Source organism: Oryx dammah, unplaced genomic scaffold (genome assembly GCF_014754425.2).
Source record: "Oryx dammah isolate SB20612 unplaced genomic scaffold, SCBI_Odam_1.1 HiC_scaffold_11050, whole genome shotgun sequence".
Lineage (NCBI taxonomy): Eukaryota > Metazoa > Chordata > Mammalia > Artiodactyla > Bovidae > Oryx > Oryx dammah.
Window position 1 is genome coordinate 8683440 of NW_024080444.1, and position 24217 is coordinate 8707656.

Genomic DNA, 24217 nt, shown 5'->3' on the forward strand with positions numbered 1-24217 from the left:
CTGATTAGTCAGATGAATACTTATATATAAGGGATCTATATAATTTCTCTGTCACTCAAGGTACAAAAGATGCCAGAGGATGTAAAAAATAAAATGGTTATGTGTCTATTTTTGTATAAAGTCCTAAATACTCTAGAGATGGTCAAGTACAGCTGTATACTAAGTTAAAAGTTAATTTTTGTCAGAAAAGAAAGAGTTTCAAAACGGCAGCCATATCAGGATCACATCACAGTTTCATCAGGAGAGTCATCTCATTAATCTTATAAAACTCAGTCATAAAACCCATTCTATTAGATTCCTTTTTTAATAAATAGTCTTGCAGTTCATAAATGCCATTCTTGTTATAGATGAACTATAATATCCAATCAAAGCACAAGCTGATATATGTACAAAATGCTCACCATGGTTTCTGCATCATATTTCACTGTCTTTGCACCCAACTAAACGATCTGTAAAATCTTCTAGTTCTATTCTTTCTTTGCCAGATCTTTGAAGTATCAGTAAAGGGTCAGCATTAGAACTCCACCAGATTAATCAGAAAAGCCAACTTTTAAGCACATACCCAGAATGATTTTAGTACAAAATAGCCCCCTCATGCCTCTTAATGTTTTCCTCTTGCACATTACTACTGTATCGCATCACGGGACATTAAGCATATTTCAGCTCGTGGGACTAACTCAATCATGTTTTTAGAAATTGAAAACAAATGTTGTAACTGGATGGATGATAATATTGAAGTAATAACAATTTCCTAGTAGGCATACTTGTTTAATGGATTGCATAGTTTTTCAGCTTGTAAACACTGGAATGTCTATCACTCTCTGAAACCTTTTTTTTTTTTTTAATCAAGGCAAAAGTTTGTCAATCACTTGGTTTACTTTAGTGGAATTACTGTCTTCACTAGAAGTAACTTAGAAAGTTGGTTTTACTCCAAGGGTAACAGAGACCAACCTAATCCTAGACTTGATTTAAAAGTGCTGTCCTCTTCCCTTTTTGTTGGAATTTTCTGTAACATAATAAATGTACCAAATTGTGCTGGCCTCAGCCTGAAGCACAGGGTTATGCACTCTTTTTCTTCCCAGAGATATTTAGAAAAATCTGTCTTTGTGCTTGGCAACTACTCTGACAGAAAGCAGATAAAAATAAGGGTGGTTTATCAGTTTTGCTGTTCTTATCATGTTTCAGGTTGAAAGCTGTTGAAATGATGAAAAACAAACAGCACTAAATAGGGTTCCGTCATTATTGCTGCTATGAGAAGCTAAGTTTTTCAGGATCAAAGAAAAATGCATTTGCTTTTAGAACTACAATCCTTCATTTTGAAAGGTGCACTGCACTCAGATACTGATGGGTGAAAACTGGAGTAAATTGGAGAAGGAAGTAAAATATGTGTTGCTGCGGGAACTTGGAAATTCAAACAAAAGTAGACTGACATTCTTTTAAAAGCTCTGAATGTACAGTGTTCAGCTTCTTAAGAAAAATCTGGTACCTCAGGTCTGTTATTTCTGAGTAACTGGAGTACAACATAAGCACAGGCAGTCTCCATCTCATCAAATTACAAGAACTCCCTTTATCTGTGTAAACATGTGTCCGAGTAATACCCCCATGCATTGTTGGCGCTAGTGGTAAAGAACCCACCTGCCAATGCAGGAGACATAAGAGAAGCAGGTTCAATCCCTGCATCAAAAGATTCCCTGGAGAAGGCAATGGCAACCCACTCCAGTATTCTTGCCTGGAGAATCCCATGGACAGAGGAGCCTGGCAGGCTACAGTCCATGGGGTCGCAAAGAGTCAGACATGACTGAAGTGACTTAGCACGCATGTATGCATCCAGGGAATGTCCCCAAGCAGGGGCCTTTGAGGGAATGTTCCTGTGCATGTCATAGAAGGTCCAGAAAGAGACTTAAAATTTTTTTAACTTAAGTTTTTTAAAATTTTGCAACTCAAAGTGAATGCCTCTGATTTCCCCAGCATAGAAATTGACAAGAGAAATTGTCAAATGCAGTAGAGACAAGGAAGCTGTTGTTCTTCCCCTCAAGGAGCTTAGCAACTTTGCATAAAGATAATAAACAGAAAACAAAAATAAGGTATGGCAGTTACCAATAAAGAGGTATAAACTGTCATAAGGATACAAATAGAGATAAACCAAGGACAAAGTCCAGATCGAGGGTGCAGAATGTGAGACGAGTCTTGAGGGAAGGCAAATATCAACACATATATCTTAGGAGGAGGACACAGTAAGGAAGAGGAAGAGTCTGGTAAGCAAAAACCCAGAGAGGTGGGAAAGCTATAAATACATCTAACTTTCCTGGAGCTGAAGGAAAGCTGTGACTCTTAAAGTAAATGTATTATCTGAGAGCCATGTGGATTTAATGATGAGACTGGTGCCTAAATCACATCCAGATATTTTTGAACTTCTACATTAAAGAAAAAACCCACCCGTATTTGGGGTAAAATTGCTACTGAAAGACCAAAAATAAGACTGGCCTATTACTTCTTCAAAATACAAAGACAGACTGTGGGGCAATAGATTTAGAGTTTGAGCAGATAATATTATAGCCCAGTAATCATGCACATAGCCAAGTTGTTGGCCCTATGTAAAGGCAAATAAAGAACTTCTCAGGAAGATATCAGAAATAATGCTAGCAAAGATGAATGCTAGCAATCCAATAATTGTATCAGAATAAAGAACTCAAGATTAGATGAGCCATGTCATAAAGGTAGTCTATGAATAAGTAAAACAATTATTTTAAATAATTGCTGTTAATAGTTATACATATAATAAAAATATTAAACAGTCCTTAAAATGGAAAACAAATAAATATAAAAATAAATATGTCTTTTTTCCCTCACTGCCTTCCAGGCACCCTGGCTTTCTTTCCATTACTCCAATATTCTAAGCTATTTTCCATTCCAAGGCCTCTTCTTGGGATATATTTTTCTCCTCGGAAGCTTTCCCACCCTTCTTCACTCTGCAAACCATGTCTTATCCTGTAGGTAGTATATTAGTTTACTGCTGCTGCTGCTGCTAAGTCACTTCAGTCGTGTCCGACTCTGTGCAACCCCATAGATAGCAGCCCACCAGGCTCCCCCATCCCTGGGATTCTCCAGGCAAGAACACTGGAGTGGGTTGCCATTTCCTGCTCCAATGCATGAAAGTGAAAAGTGCAAGTGAAGTCGCTCAGTCGTGTCCGACTCTGAGAGACCCCATGGACTGCAGCCTACCCAGGTTCCTCCGTCCGTGGGATTTTCCAGGCAAGAATACTGGAGTGGGTTGCCATTGCCTTCTCTGTATTAGTTTACTAGGGCACCATAATAAAGTGACATAGCCTAGGTGCTTCAAATAATAGAAATTTATATTTTCACAGTTCAGGAGGCCAGAAGTACAAGGCTGAGGTGCTGTTAGGGTTGAGTTTTGGTGAGACCTCTCTTCCTGGCTTAATTTAACATGATCTCCTTCTAGCTATGTCTCTGCACAAGCTTTCCTGTGCGCCTGTGCACAGAGTGCAAGATCTCCAGAGTCTCTTATATTCTTACAAGGTCACCAGTCCTCCTGGACTAGGGACCCAGCACTATGACCCCATTGAACCTGACATTACCTCCCTAAAGACCCTAGTTTTGAATAGTCACAGTGGGGGCTTAGAACGTCAACAAATGAATTTTGAGGAGACACAATCCAGCCCATAAAAGGTATCAATTTAAATGACACTTCCCCAAAGGTTCTCTGCCAGGATTCTACACATTTACCTCACAACAGCTGTTGGGACTTCTAATTCTGTATTTATTCATATGATTATTAATATCAGATTCCCGCACTGCACTGTCATCTTCATGAGGGAAGAATCATGTTTGTTTCGTTCGCCAATTCCATGATATCTTAGCGCATGATAGACACTCAGGAGATATCTGTGGGATGATAGCCTGCAGTACGAAAGAGTAATATAGCAAATGTGGATGGAAGAACAAAGTAATGAGCATTTCCTGTCTGTCCCAGGGTGGTGGTAAGAATGGATGAATCAGGATACTCTGTGTGCTGATAATAAGTAGCCACCAGCTCGGGGTGGTGGGGAGTAGGTTGGGTGTAGGCAGTAGTATTTGTCAGTTTCCTTGGTGTAAGTACTCCAGGCTATAAATGTGACATCGCTGAATCCAAAAGTTGGGAGAGATACTCAGTTGCACACCATTATATAATATTTTCACCTGAAGAGCATGAACGTAAGATAATTAAGACACAATGCGTTTTGAGGTTACCTTCATTTTTAATTTAATTGCTTAAGCAGGATTTCTGAGAATTCATCAGTTGAGTTTTGCCGGCTCCAGCACACCCCTGATGGATCGTTGAACAAAACTGTAGAAATTGAATGTGTAGAAATTTATAATTTGTTATTGGGCAGGGCAAAAGGCAAGAATAATTCAAGATGATCCTTCAGTTTTAGATCTGAATGACAAGGAGGAACATGGCAGTGGGAAGAGCAGATCTGAGCAGAGATGTTGATGATTCTTGGGATATGTTCATTTCTAGAGAAACCTGAGAACGGTTTGAAATATATATGCTCAAAGAAAGAGCAATTACTTTAGCAGTCATTTATTTGAAGATTATTGCTGAACCATGAAGGAGAATGAGAGAAAGGAGGACAGAACTTTGGGGACATTATGTACATTTGGGGGCCTGGCAAAAATATGTAAATTAGAGAAAAGAGTTCAGATGGAAAAATCCAGAGAGGAAGAAGAGCCAGCACAGGAGTCAAATAGAAAAAGCAAAAAACATTATGTACTGAGGCACAGTCTGAGAGCTGCCTATAGATTTCTGAAGATGACATTTAGGATTGATCTTTGATTTTGGTTTCCAACTTGAGAGAGATTCTACCCTGTCATAGAGACAATGGAACCATTATACACATGAATCAGATCTTTCTGACTAATTTCATATGCTACATGTTTCAGGCTATTTTGTATTTGATATCATTATAAAATCTTCTCCCTTACTTCCATCAACCCCAAGAGGAGTATTTGATATTCCCTGTAATCCCCCAATTAGCGTCACAGAAACCAAGGAAGAGAGACTTTTTAAGAAACCTTCATAAGGATAGTTAAATATTACTAAAGGAACATTGTTGGAGAAGGCAATGGCACCCCACTCCAGTACTCTTGCCTGGAAAATCCCATGCATGGAGGAGCCTGGTAGGCTGCAGTCCATGGGGTCAGACACAACTGAGCGACTTCACTTTCACTTTTCACTTTCAGGCACTGGAGAAGGAAATGGCAACCCACTCCAGTGTTCTTGCCTGGAGAATCCCAGGGATGGGGGAGCCCGGTGGGCTGCCGTCTGTGGGGTCGCACAGAGTCAGACATGACTGAAGTGACTTAGCATAGCATAGCAAAGGAGCATTGCAGAGGGGTAGGTCACAAGAAGGTATCCGTTTTTAACCCAGATGGCAGAAATGGTGATGCCCTATTGAAATGTGGTGCTAAAGCTCAGCATCTCAGAACCTGCATTTGAGTCCCTATTTGGCCGTTTACCATTAGCTGTGTGACTTCAAAGAAGTTCCTGAATGTTGAGAATCGCTGAAGGGGAAAGGAAACTGACAGAGAATGTCCAATGCCCCCAGGATACCCAGGACTGTGGTGAGAGGCCCTTCACGGCCATCTCATTTACCTTGAGAATAAATGTGACAGCACAAACTTCCTCAAACGTAAGGTCTTATTATTGGAAATCGGGGAGAAAAGGAAGAAAAGCTAGAGGGAGTAGTTTAAAGCAAGATTTTGAGAGCCTAATCGCAAATGATCCTGTGCTGATTGTATAAAAAATTTCCCGGTATTAACATTGCCTGTTTCTTGTTGTCAGTTTCAGAGGTAGAATCTTTAAATGGAATTTCTACCTACAAAGCAATTGCATCTTCCTTTATGTTTGCAAAGCAAACATGTTTAAAGCAGTCTTAAAACTTACTAGATAATTAACAAGTTAATTAACATTAGAACAACAGAAAACCCAAGAGAGGTTAAGTGACTTTCTCAAGGACACCCAATCACTGATAGCTGAAAAAAGTATTTTGAACTTCACAGTCTTGCTTAAAGCTAAGAGACACCTCCAACATTTAAAACCTCTAAGAAATCTTCATCTTTGAAAAGAGGTAACATGTTAAGTTCCAAGGAGCACTTTCTTCCTCTCTTCCATATAAACAGCAAGATTGGGCTGTTAACAATGTTTTATGTTTAAAGGAGAAAAAATAGCTTTTGCACAAGTCAGAGCCTCTGTTCCTGTTTTGTTTTCTTCCCACAGTGCATGAGTTAGACACAGGCACATGTTTTATTATTTTCCCTCTTCATTTTTGTTTTTGAAAAAATGCATTATTACCACCATGAAGAGGTTGAAATTGTTAGGATCTGGAGTTATCCCTATCAGTTTTGTAGGATTCTGTAGTATCTTTCTGCCAGAACACAGAACCATGCATCATTCAAAGATTAGGAATGGCCTCTGATGTATACTTGGAGAACAGACTTGATACATCATTACAGTTATATGGCTTACAGTATAGCTTCCATTAGGAAGAACTACATGATATTGTATCTAGTTAGAAGCAATGAACAATTAGGATGAAAACAGTTTAGAAAGACAACACAGGGAAAAGGAAAAGATCTACTTAATCTTAGGACCTACCAAACAAGGGGGGCTGCCTCCCTTTTCCAGGCTAAGTCTTACCTAGTTTCTTTTCATTGCAATGCCTTGGCTCATCAGGAGACCAAGATGTGGAAAACCACTCAAAGCCTTTTCCTGTCTCCCTCTTCCTTACCAGACACTTTGTGAAATCATCTTCAGGCATTCTTCGCACAGTTCTGAACCTGTGTCAAATATACGATTTCTTTCGCTGACTGAGGGGTCTTATTACCAAACCTGGGTGGGCTGCTCATTACACAAGGCCTCTCATGCCAATCACTAATTTGTTCACTTTTCCACAAGCATTACTGCACACTGACTGTATGCTTGGTGCAGAGCAGAGAAAGATAACAGAAAATGTTGTTCCTGCTCTCAAGATATGCTCATTATTTGTAGACTAACTAATAACACACTGTGACTTAGACTGCAGGGTGGTATTGAAGACACCAAGGGATCCGGGACAGAGAGTGGTTGTAATCCTGCCTAGGGCCTAGAGGAGGGACGTGGCGGGGTGTGATGGTAAACACCATCTTACTGGTTTCTTTGGTAAAACTAAATAAAATGGAACTCCATGGATCTCACACATCAAGCTACTGATCATTCTGTGCTAAGAAATGTGCTATCATGTCTCTGACTCTGTCCCGGAAGGCTTTTGCATTACTTCTCAATGTCATGTCACTTTGTGGTTTAATCTCTGAATGGCGTGTCTTAGAGTCAGTATCCAGAGGCTCTCTAAGACACTGACAGTTTCTGTGTCTAACAGAACACAAAAAAGTAAATATTTTTTAAATAGTGGTTATACCCTATTTCCAACTGTTAGTGTACAAACCACAGGACTCCTACAAACCCAGGAGGCTGGGTTCAATCTGTACTGCGCAGGAGTTAAATAAAGGTAATATATGTTACAAAATGCTCACTTACTGCTTGCAGCCACTTGGCAATTGAATCAAATACCCTCTTGCTCATTAAGCTCATTTATATAAAGTTTGGTACGTTCCTTACACTGGAGCTTCACTAGGTCTATGAAAATTTTACATGCAGCTCCCAGAGTCAGTAGTATGACTGCAAAAGCCATTCTGTTTCTTCTGTTATTCTAGCCTCCTCAGTTCTTCATCCTTCCTGTCCTTCAAGACCAGGTTCAAATGACACGTTACCCACAAACCAGCATGTCTTTTTTTTTTCTTGTGTTGTAAATAGTTATATAAAGTATTATCTCTAACGATAGTATGAGCTCTAGGTGGGATACAAGTCACCTTTAATGTTGTATCTCATATGTTAGTTGGCAGAGTACTTCACTGCTCATTGAATGAAGAGATGGATATATCAATGCATAGACAGACAAATAAATGAGCACAAAGAAATACAAAAGACGGGAAACAGTGGCACATGGTGAATGAAGGGGGTTGGCTGTTGCCTGGCGTCTAAGGTGCTGATATATATTTATATTTCCATTGATTACATGTTTCCTAGCCATGTTTCCTCCATGATTGGAAGAAAAACATTTTGGATTCAGCCATACTTCACACAGAGACAAGGAAGGGCTTACCTTGGATTTCAGAACACAGATGTGTCATTTTGTTAGTATTCTTTCCCACACTCAAGGAAACGCCAGTGTTCCCACCATCTGCCTCTGTAATTTAGTTCAGTGAATTAGATTGTCTCCTTGGAGCAGCAGAACTTGTCGCTGTGTGTTGTTTGATCTTTCACCTCCTCTTCTTTGAATAGGTTTTCACCAACTGGAAAACAACCCATGAGTCTATGAGTAATAGAGTTTAAAAAAATGCCTCAGAGCTTCTCCAGTAACAAAGATTGAAGCTTTTATTTTCCCACACAAGAATACTTGAGTTTAACCTGAAATTCCAAAATACATTCAACTCTGGAAGAAAAAGGAGTAAAAGCAAGAAACACACCCACACTCTCTAGTGATTGCTTTTTGTTAAGAATGTCTTTCCATCGAGAATACACTAGCTATTTTGAGTATGCAACAACATGTTAACATTTTAATTATATACTTCTCACTAGGTTGGTTTTAAAACTTCCTTGCTGAGTTTTAGATTATGAAATGTTTCAAGTTGAATGATTTACTAGTTTTGTTTTTTTTTCCTTTTTTATAAATTGAACTAAAATAGCCTGAAATGGTTTGTAAAAGATAAGTCTAGTTTGATCTTGACCAGATTTTTTTTTAAATACCTTTAATGTAAAAAGCATAAATGTAACTATTTCATAATGATTTCAAAATAATACTACTTTGTGTTACATGATCAAGGAGCATAGTAATTACAGATTTAATATTTTTATATTTTGAAGCCAGTTAAATTTTATTTGTTAATTTGTTCCCTGCCCTTTGGTTTAAAATGCTCCAAAACCATCACAGTAGCTATTTGAGTAGAATTACTGGGTTTAAAATCTAGTTAATTAAAAATAATCAAAATAATTTTATGATGTGTTGGTTTCTCAATAGATTCATTTATACTTTTCTCTCTCTCTCTCTCTCTTTTTTTTTTTCATTTTTGTTTTCCTTGTAGCGCGGGAGTTGGCCGGACTGGGTGTTTCATTGTAATAGATGCCATGTTAGAAAGAATAAAGCATGAAAAAACTGTAGATATTTATGGCCATGTAACTTTAATGAGAGCCCAGAGGAATTACATGGTTCAAACAGAAGACCAATACATCTTTATCCACGATGCACTGTTGGAGGCAGTGACTTGTGGAAATACCGAAGTGCCAGCTAGAAACTTGTATGCCTACATTCAGAAGCTGACACAAATAGAAACAGGAGAGAATGTCACAGGAATGGAGCTCGAATTTAAGGTATGATATTGGATGTGATGTGGTAATTCAGAAGCAAGTCATTCTGGAATTGTCTCTCTTAACCTTTCAAATGGGTGAAGTTACAGGATTCACTTGACCTTCTCCCTCAGGTGTCTGACTATAAAACACCTTCTTCATCTTTCTCTTTTCTATTTTTTGCTTCCTCCTAATACCTTGAGCTCTTTTGTACCCTAATTTAAATTGAGAGAACATATTCTTAGAACATAATATTTAAAACTTCCTTAGTCTATATGGAGTCATTAGGTAGAAGTGAAAAGCAGTGCAGTTGAAAGAGTGACTGGGTTAAAAATAAACAGAATCTTTGTATCTAAAGAGAAAATCTTGGGTTCACTGCAGTTACACCACAGGCTAAAATTATCTTTGTTGGATTTTTCTTTTTTTGTTGTTTTTCTGTTCAACAGCGTCTAGCCAGCTCTAAAGCTCACACCTCAAGATTCATCAGTGCCAATCTTCCATGTAATAAATTCAAAAATCGCCTTGTTAATATTATGCCATATGAATCCACAAGGGTGTGCCTGCAGCCTATCCGAGGTGTAGAAGGATCTGATTACATCAATGCCAGTTTTATTGATGGATACAGGTATATACTCTTGCTCCCCTGACAGCCTAAACTCTTGGTATTTACATGTGCCCTAGTTTCATAGCCAAAATGAATTTCATCTCAATTTAAAATGTTTTCTTTCTGCACTGGTCAGCATTCAGTCCCTTGATATTCATTTTTTGTTATTTTGGATAGGAGTAAGAGGAAGCAACCATGGAATTTATAATCTGCACTCTACTTTCAGAAGCCATTTGGATATGGAAGGAGTTAATATAGAAATTGTTTTGAACCAAATTATATAAATGTCATAGATTGTATGAGTCATTTCTACAAAATGAAGCTGCACAACTGTTTCTTAAGTGATTTATATGAGACATGAAATTGAACTATTAGCATTGCTCTAAAGTTTAAATAACAGTGATAAAGACATACATCATAATATTAACAAAACAATTTCTTTTGCAAAATTCCTAAAATGTCTTAAATGTTCTTATTTGATTACATAATCTTAATGGGAATTTACTGCAATAGCATTAATATTTTCATTTTTATTACCTGGATTTGATATTTACATATCAAATGTGAAGCCTTTGCATATTTTCTGATTAACATGCTATCTGTGATTCAGACAACAGAAAGCTTACATCGCTACCCAGGGGCCCTTGGCAGAGACCACTGAAGACTTCTGGCGGATGCTCTGGGAACACAATTCCACCATTGTCGTGATGCTCACCAAGCTGCGTGAGATGGGTAGAGTGAGTATCTTCACATAAGACCTTCACTCCACAAAGAAATGAGGATTCCATTGAAAAAACCCCAGTGCTAATGTCGTTTCTTTGAAATGTTGAGTACTCCAGACATGTTGTGGGTCATTCATTACTGTATGTTGGTTTTTAACTTGCAAAGCCACATCAAGTTCTTTCATTTTTGTGTTTTGAAGAAAAAACAGGTACTTTATTTCCAGTGTAGCACTGTCATAGAGACTAATATTGCTGACTTGTTCTGATTCTCAATGTAGTCTTACTTCCTTTTGCTCTGGACAAGCCATAGCTTAGGTGCCATCATTACTCTGTATGAAGGAATTTGACTTTCTGTCATCTCTGAGGCAAATTTTTGCTTGTTCATCTTCCACTCTGATTAAACTATCGGAAAGTTACATATTTTTTCTATGAATAAATCTGATCATCTCTGCTCTACTTAAAAAAAAAGGTTATTCTGAAAAATACCATGAAATAGTATTAGAGCCACCTAGTTCATAATAGTATTAGGGCCACTTAGATTCAGCAGATACAAGCACTCTGCCATATTTGCTTAAGAGGCTTTTCTTTTCTTGTCTTTGTATAAATTCAATGGTAGAGATGTATCTAAAACCCAAATTTTAGAGCCCAGACAGAGAGTAAAAAAATACCAAACTGAGAAAGAAACTTGACTTTTCTGATTTGGTTACTGAAGTCACTAAAACTGCATGTGCTCCAGGTTCTTCAGCTGACGAAGGAGATTGGACAAGTTCAATTCAGAGGTTTCTTTCTGTGTTCACACTTGGCGGTTGTCTTCATTCAAAACCACAGTGGTGAATGTCAATACATGATTGACGTGGCTAGCATTATGCCTGAGTACTGATGTAATTATTTGTCTGAATTAAGCATGAAGATGCTTACCCTATTGATGTAGCCAGTTCAACTTATGTGTATTAGGCATCTACTGTATGTCAAGTACTCTGCTTGGTACCGTGAGCAAATAGTGACCCACACATTCTCTATCCTGAGGAAGCCTATGCTTTCAAAGAGAAGATGAGTCACATGTAATGGAATGGTCTTAAATTCTAAAATGGTGTTAGTGAAAGAAAGACATTAAATATATAGACGGATGATAAACAAAACTATTTACACTTTACATAGCTCGTCATTAATCTTCATTTTTCTTAGGAGAAATGTCACCAGTACTGGCCAGCAGAACGATCTGCCAGATACCAGTACTTTGTTGTTGATCCCATGGCAGAGTACAACATGCCACAATATATCCTAAGAGAATTCAAGGTCACAGATGCCAGGGTAAGTTGGCATAGTCTTATGCTCTTAAACATTAGCTGAAATACAGTCTAAAAGACATCTCTGGGAGAAAACATTTGCCAAGCGACCATAGTCCCAAACTAAAAGAAATCACCCATTTTGGAGAATTTTTTTTTTTTTTTTTAATATAAGAGTAACTTTGCCTGTTTGGCAAGTTTTCTCACAAACCCAGGCTTGGCTCACATTCAAAGGGAACATCTGGCAGCCCAACTTTGGGGACGCACTTGGTGAATGTGTGTGCCAGGAAGCATTTACTGATTGGTTGGCTGCGCTTACATTCACCTTCTTAGCTCATTCTCTTTGGAGCTTTTTTGACTTCTTCATTACTTGAGGCTGTAAATATGTTGTTGTTTTGCTAAGCCCTTTAGGTCATGTGGGCTTGGAGGTTAATTTGGTATGATTTTAAAACTGCAGAGCAAATGACATTCTTTAGAAGAATCTGACAAGCTTTGCACATTCTAATTTGATTCCTGGCATGGTTTATTCCTCCGTGTGCTAATATATCTGTCCATGAGAGCTGTACACCCACGACCCTTCTTGGCTAATTTTCATCCTGCATTTCTGATCTAGATTGCTGAGTCCAAAGTTCAGCCCTGATGTAAGATGTTCTATGCATAAACTTTAAAATCCTTGCCTTTGGCCACTTTTAAACCATGATTACAAACACATCTTAGGAGAGATTGGGTCAGTGCAAAGCCCTGCTTTGTTTTTGGAACTGTCACAGTGGGTGGGTTGAATAAAACTGTACGGTAGAACTATTTACTTGATCCATTGTTTTTTCTGGAAAGCAGCTTTCTCAACCAAGACTCATGTTTAGAGATTGTCCACTAATCCCCAAAGCCTGGCCCTGGCTGTTGACCTAAAGTGAAGGAGAAATTGGTTAGCAGGCTGCTTGGCTCAGGTGACAGACCTGTTAATCCTAGAAAGTCTGAAGTCTTAACTACTCTGAAGGTGACTATACTCAAGACAGTAGTTAAGCCCTTAGGTCTCATTTTGAGTCCTACTCCATGGTTTAAAAAAAAAAAAAAGAACACACTTTCAGAATTTGAAGCTAGATATCTGAGTGAAAATTTTGAGTGCATTCCAAGGAAACACACCAACCATTTCTGACAAAAGTATAGCAGCAGCCAGGTACCACAAACAGCAGAGACAACTTCTTTATTACCCCTCGATTGCCCAAATTAAATCTGACCATGATAAGTAAAAGAAACCTTGGAGGAACTTGTTCACATGTTTTGTTTTGAAGCCTCCTTGTGACTATATAATGTTTTTAGCTGCCGTAGCATGTGCTATTTGTGCTCCTAATGTGTTTCTAATTTCAACTTTCCAGTTTAAAAAATAAGTTGGTACTTGAAAATACAGTCTCGTTAAACAGGTAGCCTTTAAATGCAGTCACGTGGTCTCTCTTCCAAATCATAAAGGTTTGTACATATGACTTCTTGCTGCTAAAAGCAACTGTGGTCAGAAATGAAATCACCAGGACAGTCAGAGAAGACAAATCTGTATCACCTAGCCACTGGCTTCCCTTCCTGTGCTTTTCAAACCCTTTTCAGAAACCGAGGGAAGTAAATCATGCTTCTGTAGTAACAATCCATAAGTTAGTTATGGGGCCAAACAGTTATTTTTATATTCCTCAGTATTCTCACAAAGTTGATGTGATCTATGTGTTTTATCTCAATTCCCAAATGATGCCAGTCAGGAATATGCCCTGTTCCTATGGAAACCACCCGACTTGGTGATGTGTCCAGCTCGAGTTGGGCCATGCTTTCTTCTCCATACAACTCAATGAGAAAGACTGGGTCTCTGTTTACTTCCTCAGAGGGCTTCTCAGGTGGCGCTAGTGGTAAATAACCCACCTGCCAATGCAGGAAACATAAGAGAAATAGGTTCAGTCCCTTGGTCAGGAAGATCCTCTGGAGGAGGAAATGGCAACTCACTCCTGCATTCTTGCCTGGAAAATTTCATGGACAGAGGAGCCTGGCAGGGTATGGTCCATGGGGTTGCAAAAAGTCAGACACAAGTAAAAACGACTTAGCATAGATGCTACTTACTCAGAATCTTGGGAACATGAATATCTGTATCAAAAAGGACTTGATTGAGGAGAAAGTTATTAAAGAAGTGGAAAGAAGAACCACATTGAAGCCTTAACTAGGAGCAGGGCCTCCTCAAATGGGATCCACCCATCTGAAGTTGGAATTTAGATTATCTCTGTCTCTGTAATTCAGGGAAGAAAGTTGATGGTGATAGTTGTTATTCCTGCTTCAATAAACAGAGAGTCCCTTCTGCTTTTGTTATCCTTCCAAACACTATAAAATTCCAGAATGAATCCAAAGTCTTTTAGTATTTTCTTTTGAAGCCATTTATACTTCAGAGTACTTCTGCCTAATCACTTGAAAGAAAGATTGCTTCTGCATCTGGCTTTTGGTTTGTCTGTGTTAAAGCCACGCATGGACACCTCAGCTTCTGTGATCAGCCAGAAAGAGTCCTTTTTCAGAACACAGCACTTAGTCATTAATAATCTCTCCTATCTCCTTGAGGGACGCCTCACTTCCTGCTCAACGGCACAGTCACCTGGTACACGCTGAGGACACCGCCTTGGCTAGATAGTGTACCTCTGAGACGGGGGGCATCCAGGTTAACAGCCGCTACCCAATTTGTGTCCGATCCTTTCAGTGTCACTGTTTGTCATCTGACAATGCTGCAAATAAGCAAGCACAGCAGATGCGACGGTGCCATGACAATAGCAGAACCTCTGGTCTGGACCACTTGCCTGGATGCTCCTGTCAGCATAAGAGGTTATTGGATTCTGAAAATTTTGAAATGGAATGTCTTTGTTCCACTTTGGTTTTGAAGACAATCTCTGGGGCTCAGAATCATATTTCCTAATATGAGAATGAGGCAGCTCTTTTTGAGAATTCTGGTTTTTCACTGGGCATTGTGAGAGTAAATCAATTTGCAATTTAAATAGATGTGAAATGTAGACAGTGTTAATAGCAGGTAAGATATGAACGTGACTGATTTTCTAGTTAAACATGTTTCTAACTTTTTCTTCCCTGTTTTGGAAAAAATCACGCCTGCTCTTATGGCCTGTGCACTGGCTGAATCCTCCTGGCGTCCTCCTCTGTGGCTGGGTGTGTGGCTTTCGTTCTGAAGGACGGGCAGTCCCGAACCGTGAGGCAGTTCCAGTTCACCGACTGGCCAGAGCAGGGAGTGCCAAAGTCTGGAGAAGGATTTATTGACTTCATTGGCCAAGTCCATAAAACAAAAGAGCAGTTTGGCCAAGATGGACCCATTTCAGTCCATTGCAGGTGAGTTAAGAATCAGGAATGATGAGTTTCCATTTGTGCTTAATGCAGTGATAACTTTGAAAATATGCACCGTTGTCTGTTCATTATTGATACCAGTTTTCTGAGAGTCTGCATAATCCAGATTTTATTTTTCTCAGAAATCTATTGTAAACCCTAAAGCAAGGACTCATTTCTCTTTCTTTCCACAAAGTGAAAATAATCAAGGAAGATTTCTATCTTCAAATTTTACCTCTTGTAGCAAAGAACCAAACTATGTTTATCCTTGCCTGTTTTACCATAGCAGGAATTATTGGTATATCCCTGAGTGATAATTTGTTCAGTTTATCATTGCTTAGCTTTTTTGCTTTCATAGCATTACCCTGATAACTATCTTTCTGTATCTTTCTCCTGTGTTTGTCTTCTTTTAGAAAACCATAAATAGTTATTAAGCCTTAATGACAATACTAATTTCTTGTCAGTCAATAACTGATTAGAATGGTACCTCAGTTAACATTGCAATGTGCTTGAAAATTGTTGCTATATCAGAAAATGAAGCACCTTCAAGTTAATTATTTTCAATAGTTTCCACAGCATTTTATAATTCAAATCATTGAAGTTAATAGAAATAGCAAGTAAATGGTTCAGAAAGGACACTTGCAATAAATGTAGTGCTTTTGGAAGTTACTATGCAAAAACCTTCTAGCAAAAGGAATTAACTCATTTTTTTTTTAAAGTCTTAGTTTGTAATTCTTTAGAGTCAAAATCTTGAAAGACTTTATTAAAAAATTTATTTGCTTTCCCCCTGCCCCAAATCCAAAACTACATTTCTTAGTGATAAGGGTGATAGTGTGTCAAAATAGGGGAACTATTACACATGGGCTTCAAAATACCTGAGCTTCAGTCCCACTTCTGTCATCATGCAATAGCTCTGTGACAAAAGGGAAACTTCTCTAAACCTCAGTTTTCTAACTGATCTCTGTGACCCTTTCTAGCACATTGTTTGCCAGGCATGGCATGTTACCTGAGAAGCAGATCTCATTTCTACGTATTGGCTATGTGTTGAGTTTACCCAGAATCCTGTGCTCTAGACAACCAAACAGCATGTAGGAAATGATGCATGGACTCAATATTCAGACTAAGTGGATGGTATACACTGGACTTGAATTACCTGGATACTCCCCTTAATTTTCCACATAATTTACCAAAATCCTAATTCACATTCTCTAATATAAACTATAAAGAAAAGCCTATATTTAACTCATTTTTCTTTACCTTCAGGCATTCCCATAAGTATAAATAAGTGTGCATATGCGTGTCACTTTTCATTGCTTTTGTCACAAAATTATTTGGATAAAGAGTATATACAAAGACCCCTTTAGTAAAATACCATGACGAGTTAGTCACATATCTTAAAGACCTCTAGATATTTCCTTTTATCTGAGAGTATTTGTAAAATACCACTTATCTTATTTATAGCTTATTAATAACATGACAAAGTCTATAAATTCAGAAGTTATAAGGCTAGTGTCTATTATTTTCTTGAAAGCACCTCGTGGAAAGTCAGAAGCCCTGTATTTTTGTAACATTTGAGCAATAAAATCAAGGTAAAATAGATCCTGGAGTACTTGAATCATTCAATGAAAAGATCATAAATCACAGTCTCTTGGGATTAAGAGAGACTTTCAAGGTTGAAAGCAACCCTGAAGGTCATCTACTCCATTTTGACAGAGAGCCTTGTCTGCCCCTGGATATCCTTAGCCACTGTGTAAAACCTGCCTGTGGATTTACATTTCTGTTAGGACTCTTTAGAAAAAACACAGTTTATAAAAGGACACACTATTTATATATCAATTTCATCCCCAAGTAAATGAATCCATCCAGTTTCTACAGCCTGTACCCAAGCGTTACACATGCTGTTTAATTAGGATCCAAAAATGTAGGGATTTTTCAGATTATTCACTCTTCTCCTCATTACCTAAACCTCCAGATGCTTTCCTACTTCTTAAGAGCACAGAAGCTATGAATTCATTTTCTTCTCTTGCTACAATTACGATTCTGGAATTATCTTAAAACAATAAAGAAAACAGAAACCCCAAACCTTGCTAACATGGTGGAAAGAATCCTGATATTTAGCTACTGAACATCTAAAAATAGTAGATTAAGTGTATGTATATAGCTCAGTGGTTCTTAACGAACATTTTTTTTATTTTTAAGTTTAGAGACCCATTTGATAATATGCTAAAGCTATAAGTTTCAAAAACAGAAAATATATATATACATTCATATAATCCATACATAAAAAAATATTCATAAACCCTTATGAAGACTAAATGAAGTCTTATGAAGATCCTGTGTCAGAAAATCCTGCTATAGAATCTCTTTTTGTCTCACCTTATCTGAATTATTTCATAGCTTAAAAATGTTATGCAGGCAAGGCCCAAATTTCAGGATCTGATGAAGAGTGTAAATATATATATCTTATTCACTCTTCCTTTAATCAATTTACTTTATATTTTTATGTTTCCTGGGTCTTTCCACAATGATATATAATCCCTGTTTGAAAAAGTCAGTTACTCTATATTCATTGTCACTGTTATCATGGCACACTGTCCTAAGAGTTAATCATTTTGTGAACCCAATAGCACATTTTCTGAAACATTGCTGTAGAAGAACCTGATGTAATATGGAAGCTGGTGGACATATGTCCACCTCCAGGAAAATGTAGCCATGACTGTGCATGTCTCATCTAGTAATATTGCCTTTGTTATTATGACAGTGCGGGCGTTGGAAGAACTGGAGTCTTCATAACACTAAGCATTGTTTTGGAAAGAATGAGATATGAAGGAGTAGTAGATATCTTCCAGACTGTCAAAATGTTAAGAACACAACGACCAGCCATGGTGCAGACAGAGGTGAGAAAAATCTCCAGGAGTATGTCACATCTCAAGAGCCAGATAATAGACTTTATTTGCCAATTCTCCTAGAGTCCAGAGACTTTCAACACCAGAGGCAAAATACAGGGAAATACTGTGGGAAAAACATCCAATTGTTTAATATTTTTGAACCTTATTCCCCCCCCCCTGTGTAAATGGGAGTGGTAGTGTCAAATCTTAGAGCTAGTTTGGAAGTTATCTAAGATAATATATCAGGTTGAAACATGTCAAATTGTCAGTATTTGGTCATTCAGGGCCTATAAAAATGGCAATTCATATAATTAATTATGTACATATTAAGGTGATATACATTGCACATAATTAATATATGTAAAAAGCACAAGGGTAGATAATATACCTGGTAGATAACAGACCCTTGGCCCATTTTACTTCTCCATTCCCCTTCTGTTTGCCTAGGTGGTATCAACTGCTCCATATTTCATTTCTTAATAATGATATTTTTAAATATTTGCATCCTGGATATGCCCTAATGAAACTAGCCTGCTATTTTCTACTCCAGTAATTGATATGAAAATTCTCATATTTCTCAGAATAATAGGAGTTCATGATTTAGTCAGTCTGGCCTATTGACTTCATTTTAAGGATAATTTAAGTGATAGTGTTTCTGTTTCTCAAAAGGCCACCAAATTATACAATTTATATGTATTCCTAAATTCATCACCCACAGTATATTCCAGGCTTTGATTTGAAAATAGTGCAAGCATTTGGCTTGCAATACCCAAAACATTATGTCAGCCTGACAAACTTAATAGGTATTGGGGGTGACAGAGGGAAATTGGACTTTTAAAAAGCCTTAACACTTAGCCAAGCAACTTACTGTGACAAGATAGGAAAGCAAACTCCATTTATTTTGCATTACCATTTTTATTGTAAAAAAATGCACATTTAAGCAAAATAGAAACTATCTGCTTTCAGCCCCATTGGCTACTGAAAATAAGTTTCTTTTATGGGAAAATCCTACTTTTTCCTCATCCCTTCTCATCTGTAAATTATAATTTTTCCATCTTATAATGCCCCCACGTACTCCAATCTGACAGTGTTCTTCCCTGTCTATAAAAGGACATGTTTCACGCTGTTTTAGTTTAGTGTAGGTCTTTCTAGAACAGACAACTAGCAATCACACTGAATTAGGCCAAATGGCACAGGTATTTTTTGACATGGGCAGCCAGTCTTATGATGCCATTTTCAAGGGATGAAAAGCTTAACAGTTCAACACTCTGTGTATTCAGCTTTATATGCCTGATATTCATCACAGAGATACCTTCTGGCTGCCTCCCTCACTTACATAAGCACATCAGAAACAACAGTGAGTAATTCTGATTACAGGCAATAAGGATTACTGTCTGATAAGATTTTTTTTTTTAATTTAGATGTTTTTGGCAATAGCCCAGAAAATAAATGAACCCATGTTTTCTTCTGGACAATGTGTATCTGCATCAGCCTCTCTTAAATATGCAAACTGAGAATTACTTATCACAAATAATGAGATAATTATAAACGACAGCTGTGACATATAAGGAGTTGACATGTTCAGTTGGTAGTACCGTCTAGTACTACTGGGAGAACAGTTTACATATGTCTGGAAGATAATCTTCACACGAGCTTTCACTACTTTGGGATTAGGAGACGATTTTAGTCAAATTGGTAGAGTTAATAAATACCTATGTGGCTAATGGTTCTTTGCTTAAAACAGTCGGTCATTGGATTGAACTGATTGACGAAAGTAGTGGTTTTGCCCTCCACTAGCTGTAGCTGAGTCTTCCCGCATCGTTTCCATTTTTCTGTCACAGTGGACTCATGGCCTCTTTCCTTCCCCCCCGGCCCGCGCTTTGTCTCCTGCAGGATCAGTATCAGTTCTGCTATCGAGCCGCACTAGAGTACCTGGGCAGCTTCGATCACTATGCAACGTAGAAACCCCTGGCCCACTTTGGATTTTTACTACAGGCCCTTCAATATCCATGGAGTCTCTTCTGAGCCATACAGGGCACTTGAGAAGTCCTTCTTAACTTCTAGCTAACAACCACTTAGTGGGACTATCACACACAAAACAAATTTAAAAAACACACACACACACACAAAACAACGAACTCTTCTGGGTGGACCAAGAATTCACTGTTTAATAATCTAACCTGAAAAATAATAAAGAGAATCCTGACTGAGGAGGCATCTGAAGGATTTTATTTACAGATACCTCAAGGATTCAAAATAAAGGGAAGAAGAAATCACAGCAAAGAACCGCCATCTTGTTCAGGATTGTGTGACGGGTGTGAGGAGAAATGGCCTGAGTGCAGCAGCTCAGGGCAAGATCTTTGCTGGCTTCTCATGACAAAATGGACTTGCTTCGACATCGCCCCTTCCCACCATACTACTCATAATAACATTGTAGGGGGTAAGGGGGTGGGGAGTGTTTAAAAAGAAAGTCTTTGATTTAGTTTTTTAGTATTGTAAAGATACTGCTGACCTGTGCTTCATTTTTAACTGTGTAAACTTTTTTTTAACAAAATGTATCATTCGATAAAGTGAAATTTTAAAAAGTTACATAACTGTTCATTTTTTATTTCCAAATTGTAGGTTTTTTTAAGCTGTAGAACTGTTATCTGTAATATCTTGCTGTAGAAATACTGAATAATTTGAAGATTTGCACATTTTTGTGCAATATTCTTAATCTACAGTATTGGTCTCGTCTGATATTATTTTTACACTTCTGTTTGGTTTTCGTTGCTGAGAAAGTACCCATTCTCTTCAAATAATCAAAGAGAACTTTGTTTTGTTTTGTTTTTTTGGAATCAACAGGGAGGCGCAAAGTATAAAGTTGCTGCTAACATATATACATATATATCCATATTTTATAAGGGTGTCTATGTATATATACAGTGTGTCCACACAAAAAGATAGATATAGCTATCATTCAGTTCTTCCATGATTTAGTTTTTAATTTTTTAAGGTAGAAAAGCTATTGTAACATCTTTTTCAATTTGTTATTTTATGACATACTGATATTTCTTAATATCACACAATTTTAATTTTTAAGGGAAATGAGGAATGCACATCAGTGATTGTCAGACCTCACCCCCTTAATTTCCTACCCAATCTCCCCCAACCCCTCACTCACCCACCTAATCATAATGACAAATACTATTTTGTTAGCCAGGCTTCCAACAAAGTTCAATCTTTCTAACACTCTAGTGCAATAAAACATTATTAGATATTTAAGAGGTGTGCATGTGGGAAAGGTCAGTGCATATCCCTTTAGGAGGGGAGAATGTTGTAATATATCAGCTATCAAGATGTTTAAAAACCAGTGTATTCAATCGTATATTGTCTATAGTATGTGCTATGAAATTTGCATTTATGATATGTAACAGGGGCAAAGCCAAACTCATGTTACTCTGTTCAGTCAGAAACTTTTTCTTTTTTATTTTTTTTGTGGCATACAGCATTCCTGGGAAGTGCTGTACTTTGTTTTCTTTTGGTTTCAGTTTGCATTTAGAGTGCCTTATAATTGATGCCTATTTTAATAGCATTTCTTTTTAGCTTTTGGTTCATATTTTCATTCCTTGTTCATATGTGTTTCTCTTCCAATTAAAGTATTATCTGTTTACCACATGTACAAAAACTCTTTGAATAATATGCATTCCTAGTTTTAACCAAGTCGGGGATGTTAGTGATTGTACCAGCCCAAAGCACTTGGATAAGCAGGGCCCTTCTTCCTTTCATAATCATCAACATCAGGAAAAGCTACTTGTTTTATTTGTAATCCCTTCCAAATCTGCTCTGAAACATTCAGTAACTGCACCAAATTTATTAACAAACACCATTGTCAACTTTGAACATATTTAGTATTCCATTCAGATTTTTCTAAAAGAATTAAAAACATATATATATATATTTACACATATCCCCCCAAATTTTTCAACACAATTTCTATAGGAAGCCATGAATGATGGCATGAGTTTGCCATATCTTACATGATTTTAAAGAACACTCAAAATATTCAAGGAACTCTTAGAGTTTTGGTATAATATTTCGATTTAATATTAGCTTCATTGATGTTCTGCATGGAAGGATTTTTGTTTTCTACATTTCCCATCACTGGCAGAATGAAATCCAAGAGACCAAACACTTGCAAGCATCATATTTGAGCACTTTTTTAAAAAAGAGGAAAAAAGCTGAGAAAAAAAAAAAAAGAAAAAAAGAAATAAAAAAGAAAAAAAATATATAATACTAAAACAAAAAAGTATCTAGAAGGCTACCTCAGAATGAGACTCTCTAACCTACATCAGAACCAGAGAAGAATGTGCACTTATGTGGGTCTGTTGTTTTCTTTTAGTTTGTATCTATGGAGAATGATCCAAGTGCCAGATTACTCAGTGCTATAATTTTCATTCAGTGAAACCAAGGGGGTCAGAGAGACATTGCATCAGGCAGACGTGCCGTGTTGGACATGTAGAACCTGATGGTGTACTGCACACCAGACCATTGGCCAATGAGCAGTATCTCTCCCTGAAACTGAAACTGCTCATGTGGCAAAGGGAAAGGGGAGAATAATCACAGGAAGGAAATATATGGGATGCGTACCACAGACGAGCAAGGAGGAGACTATTCCAGATATCTTGCTGTTCAGGAGCTGTTCCGAGAACTAACTCCCTTACTGTCATTGATGTGCATTCCACTGTGCTTTTCTGTGCAACTATTCTACTTTATGTTCCCAGGTAAACATCTTTATCTACCATTACCATAAACGTTCAAGTTTTCAGTTATTTTCATCATCATAACCAGTACGGTGCTATTATTTACCTATGTATGTGTAGTTATGTATAATTTTGTAATTAGTTACAATGGTAAAAAAATCAAAATATATAAAAAGTGATTTGTACAGAACTTTATTTTAGCTCTTTTTTAAAAATGATTTGCATGGTTAGACAACGGCAAGGACAGCCAGGGGAGGGAAGGGCCTCTAGGGAACTTTGCACTTTCTATACCTTTGTACTATGCACTGCCCTATTGATTCTACACCCAATAATGTTATTACTTGAACCCATCTGTAAGAAACTGCTTCAGAAATTCATTTGTGTGTATGTAAATAACCCAGCATAGAAACAGGAAAGGAAAAATTCTGTGCTAATATACACGTTTTTTTCTTTCCTGTTTTTTTTTTCTTTTTGGTTTTGCTTTGTTTTAGGCCCTTCTTTTTATTTTTAATAATCTTTTCTTTTTCCTGTTTTGGGTTTTAGTTTCCTTTGGGTTTATGGGTGCCCTGATACTCCAGCAGAGATCAGAAGGCTACAGATCCATCCTATCCATCCGTTATGTGGCTTTGCCATCCAAGCTTGGAGTGTCTTTACAAAGATAATAACAGTTGTGTTCTTTGCTCTCGTTTTGGATGCATAGACTGAAAAATTAAAAAAAATAACTTGTAAAATGGCTTGTTAAAAAAATACAATTACCTCTAATTAGTAGTACGCGTAAATGTTTTACAGAATGAAAGGCGTGCTTTTTATTTTCTTACTTCGTTACATTGGTGGCGAAAGAAGTCTGTATGAAAATCAGTTCTTTGCTGACACAAGTTCCATTTGTTACAAATGAATTCTAATAAAAACGTCAGTGTTATGCAGCCCTGGCTTTTGCTTCTGTCCACTCAAGCACTTTGGTTTTGAAATGGCTATATATGTTCCCTCTTCTCCTTTGGTTATCTAGTTAGTTCCTTGATACTAATAGTAATTCTTCTTACCAAGAGGCTGCTATCTACAGGTGCCTGCACTGAGGTGAACACCTTTCACTGGTAAGCAAACTGATGCTTAAAGAAACAGTTTGCTCAAGTTTACAAGCAAAGAAAGAGATCTTGGTATCTCTCAAATAATAGATGATGGGCAATCTTTAAT

The 24217-nt window shown here is 37.5% G+C and overlaps 1 protein-coding gene across 4 annotated transcripts in view; it reads left to right on the forward strand.

Moving 5' to 3' along the window:
* The window catches only part of LOC120860261 (receptor-type tyrosine-protein phosphatase delta), a 563312-nt gene extending 539363 nt beyond the window's left edge, over nucleotides 1–23949 (forward strand). For 2 of the 4 annotated variants that reach the window (XM_040236052.1, XM_040236055.1), the window contains 7 exons: nucleotides 9178–9463; nucleotides 9886–10064; nucleotides 10654–10780; nucleotides 11951–12076; nucleotides 15248–15402; nucleotides 18158–18293; nucleotides 20178–23949. In XM_040236052.1, coding sequence (XP_040091986.1) covers nucleotides 9178–9463; nucleotides 9886–10064; nucleotides 10654–10780; nucleotides 11951–12076; nucleotides 15248–15402; nucleotides 18158–18293; nucleotides 20178–20246 — 1078 coding nt within the window. In that variant the 3' untranslated portion in view covers nucleotides 20247–23949. The remainder of the gene's footprint in view (nucleotides 1–9177; nucleotides 9464–9885; nucleotides 10065–10653; nucleotides 10781–11950; nucleotides 12077–15247; nucleotides 15403–18157; nucleotides 18294–20177) is intronic. The other 2 variants (XM_040236053.1, XM_040236054.1) reach the window with 1 other exon arrangement.
* Nucleotides 23950–24217: the final 268 nt, after the last annotated feature.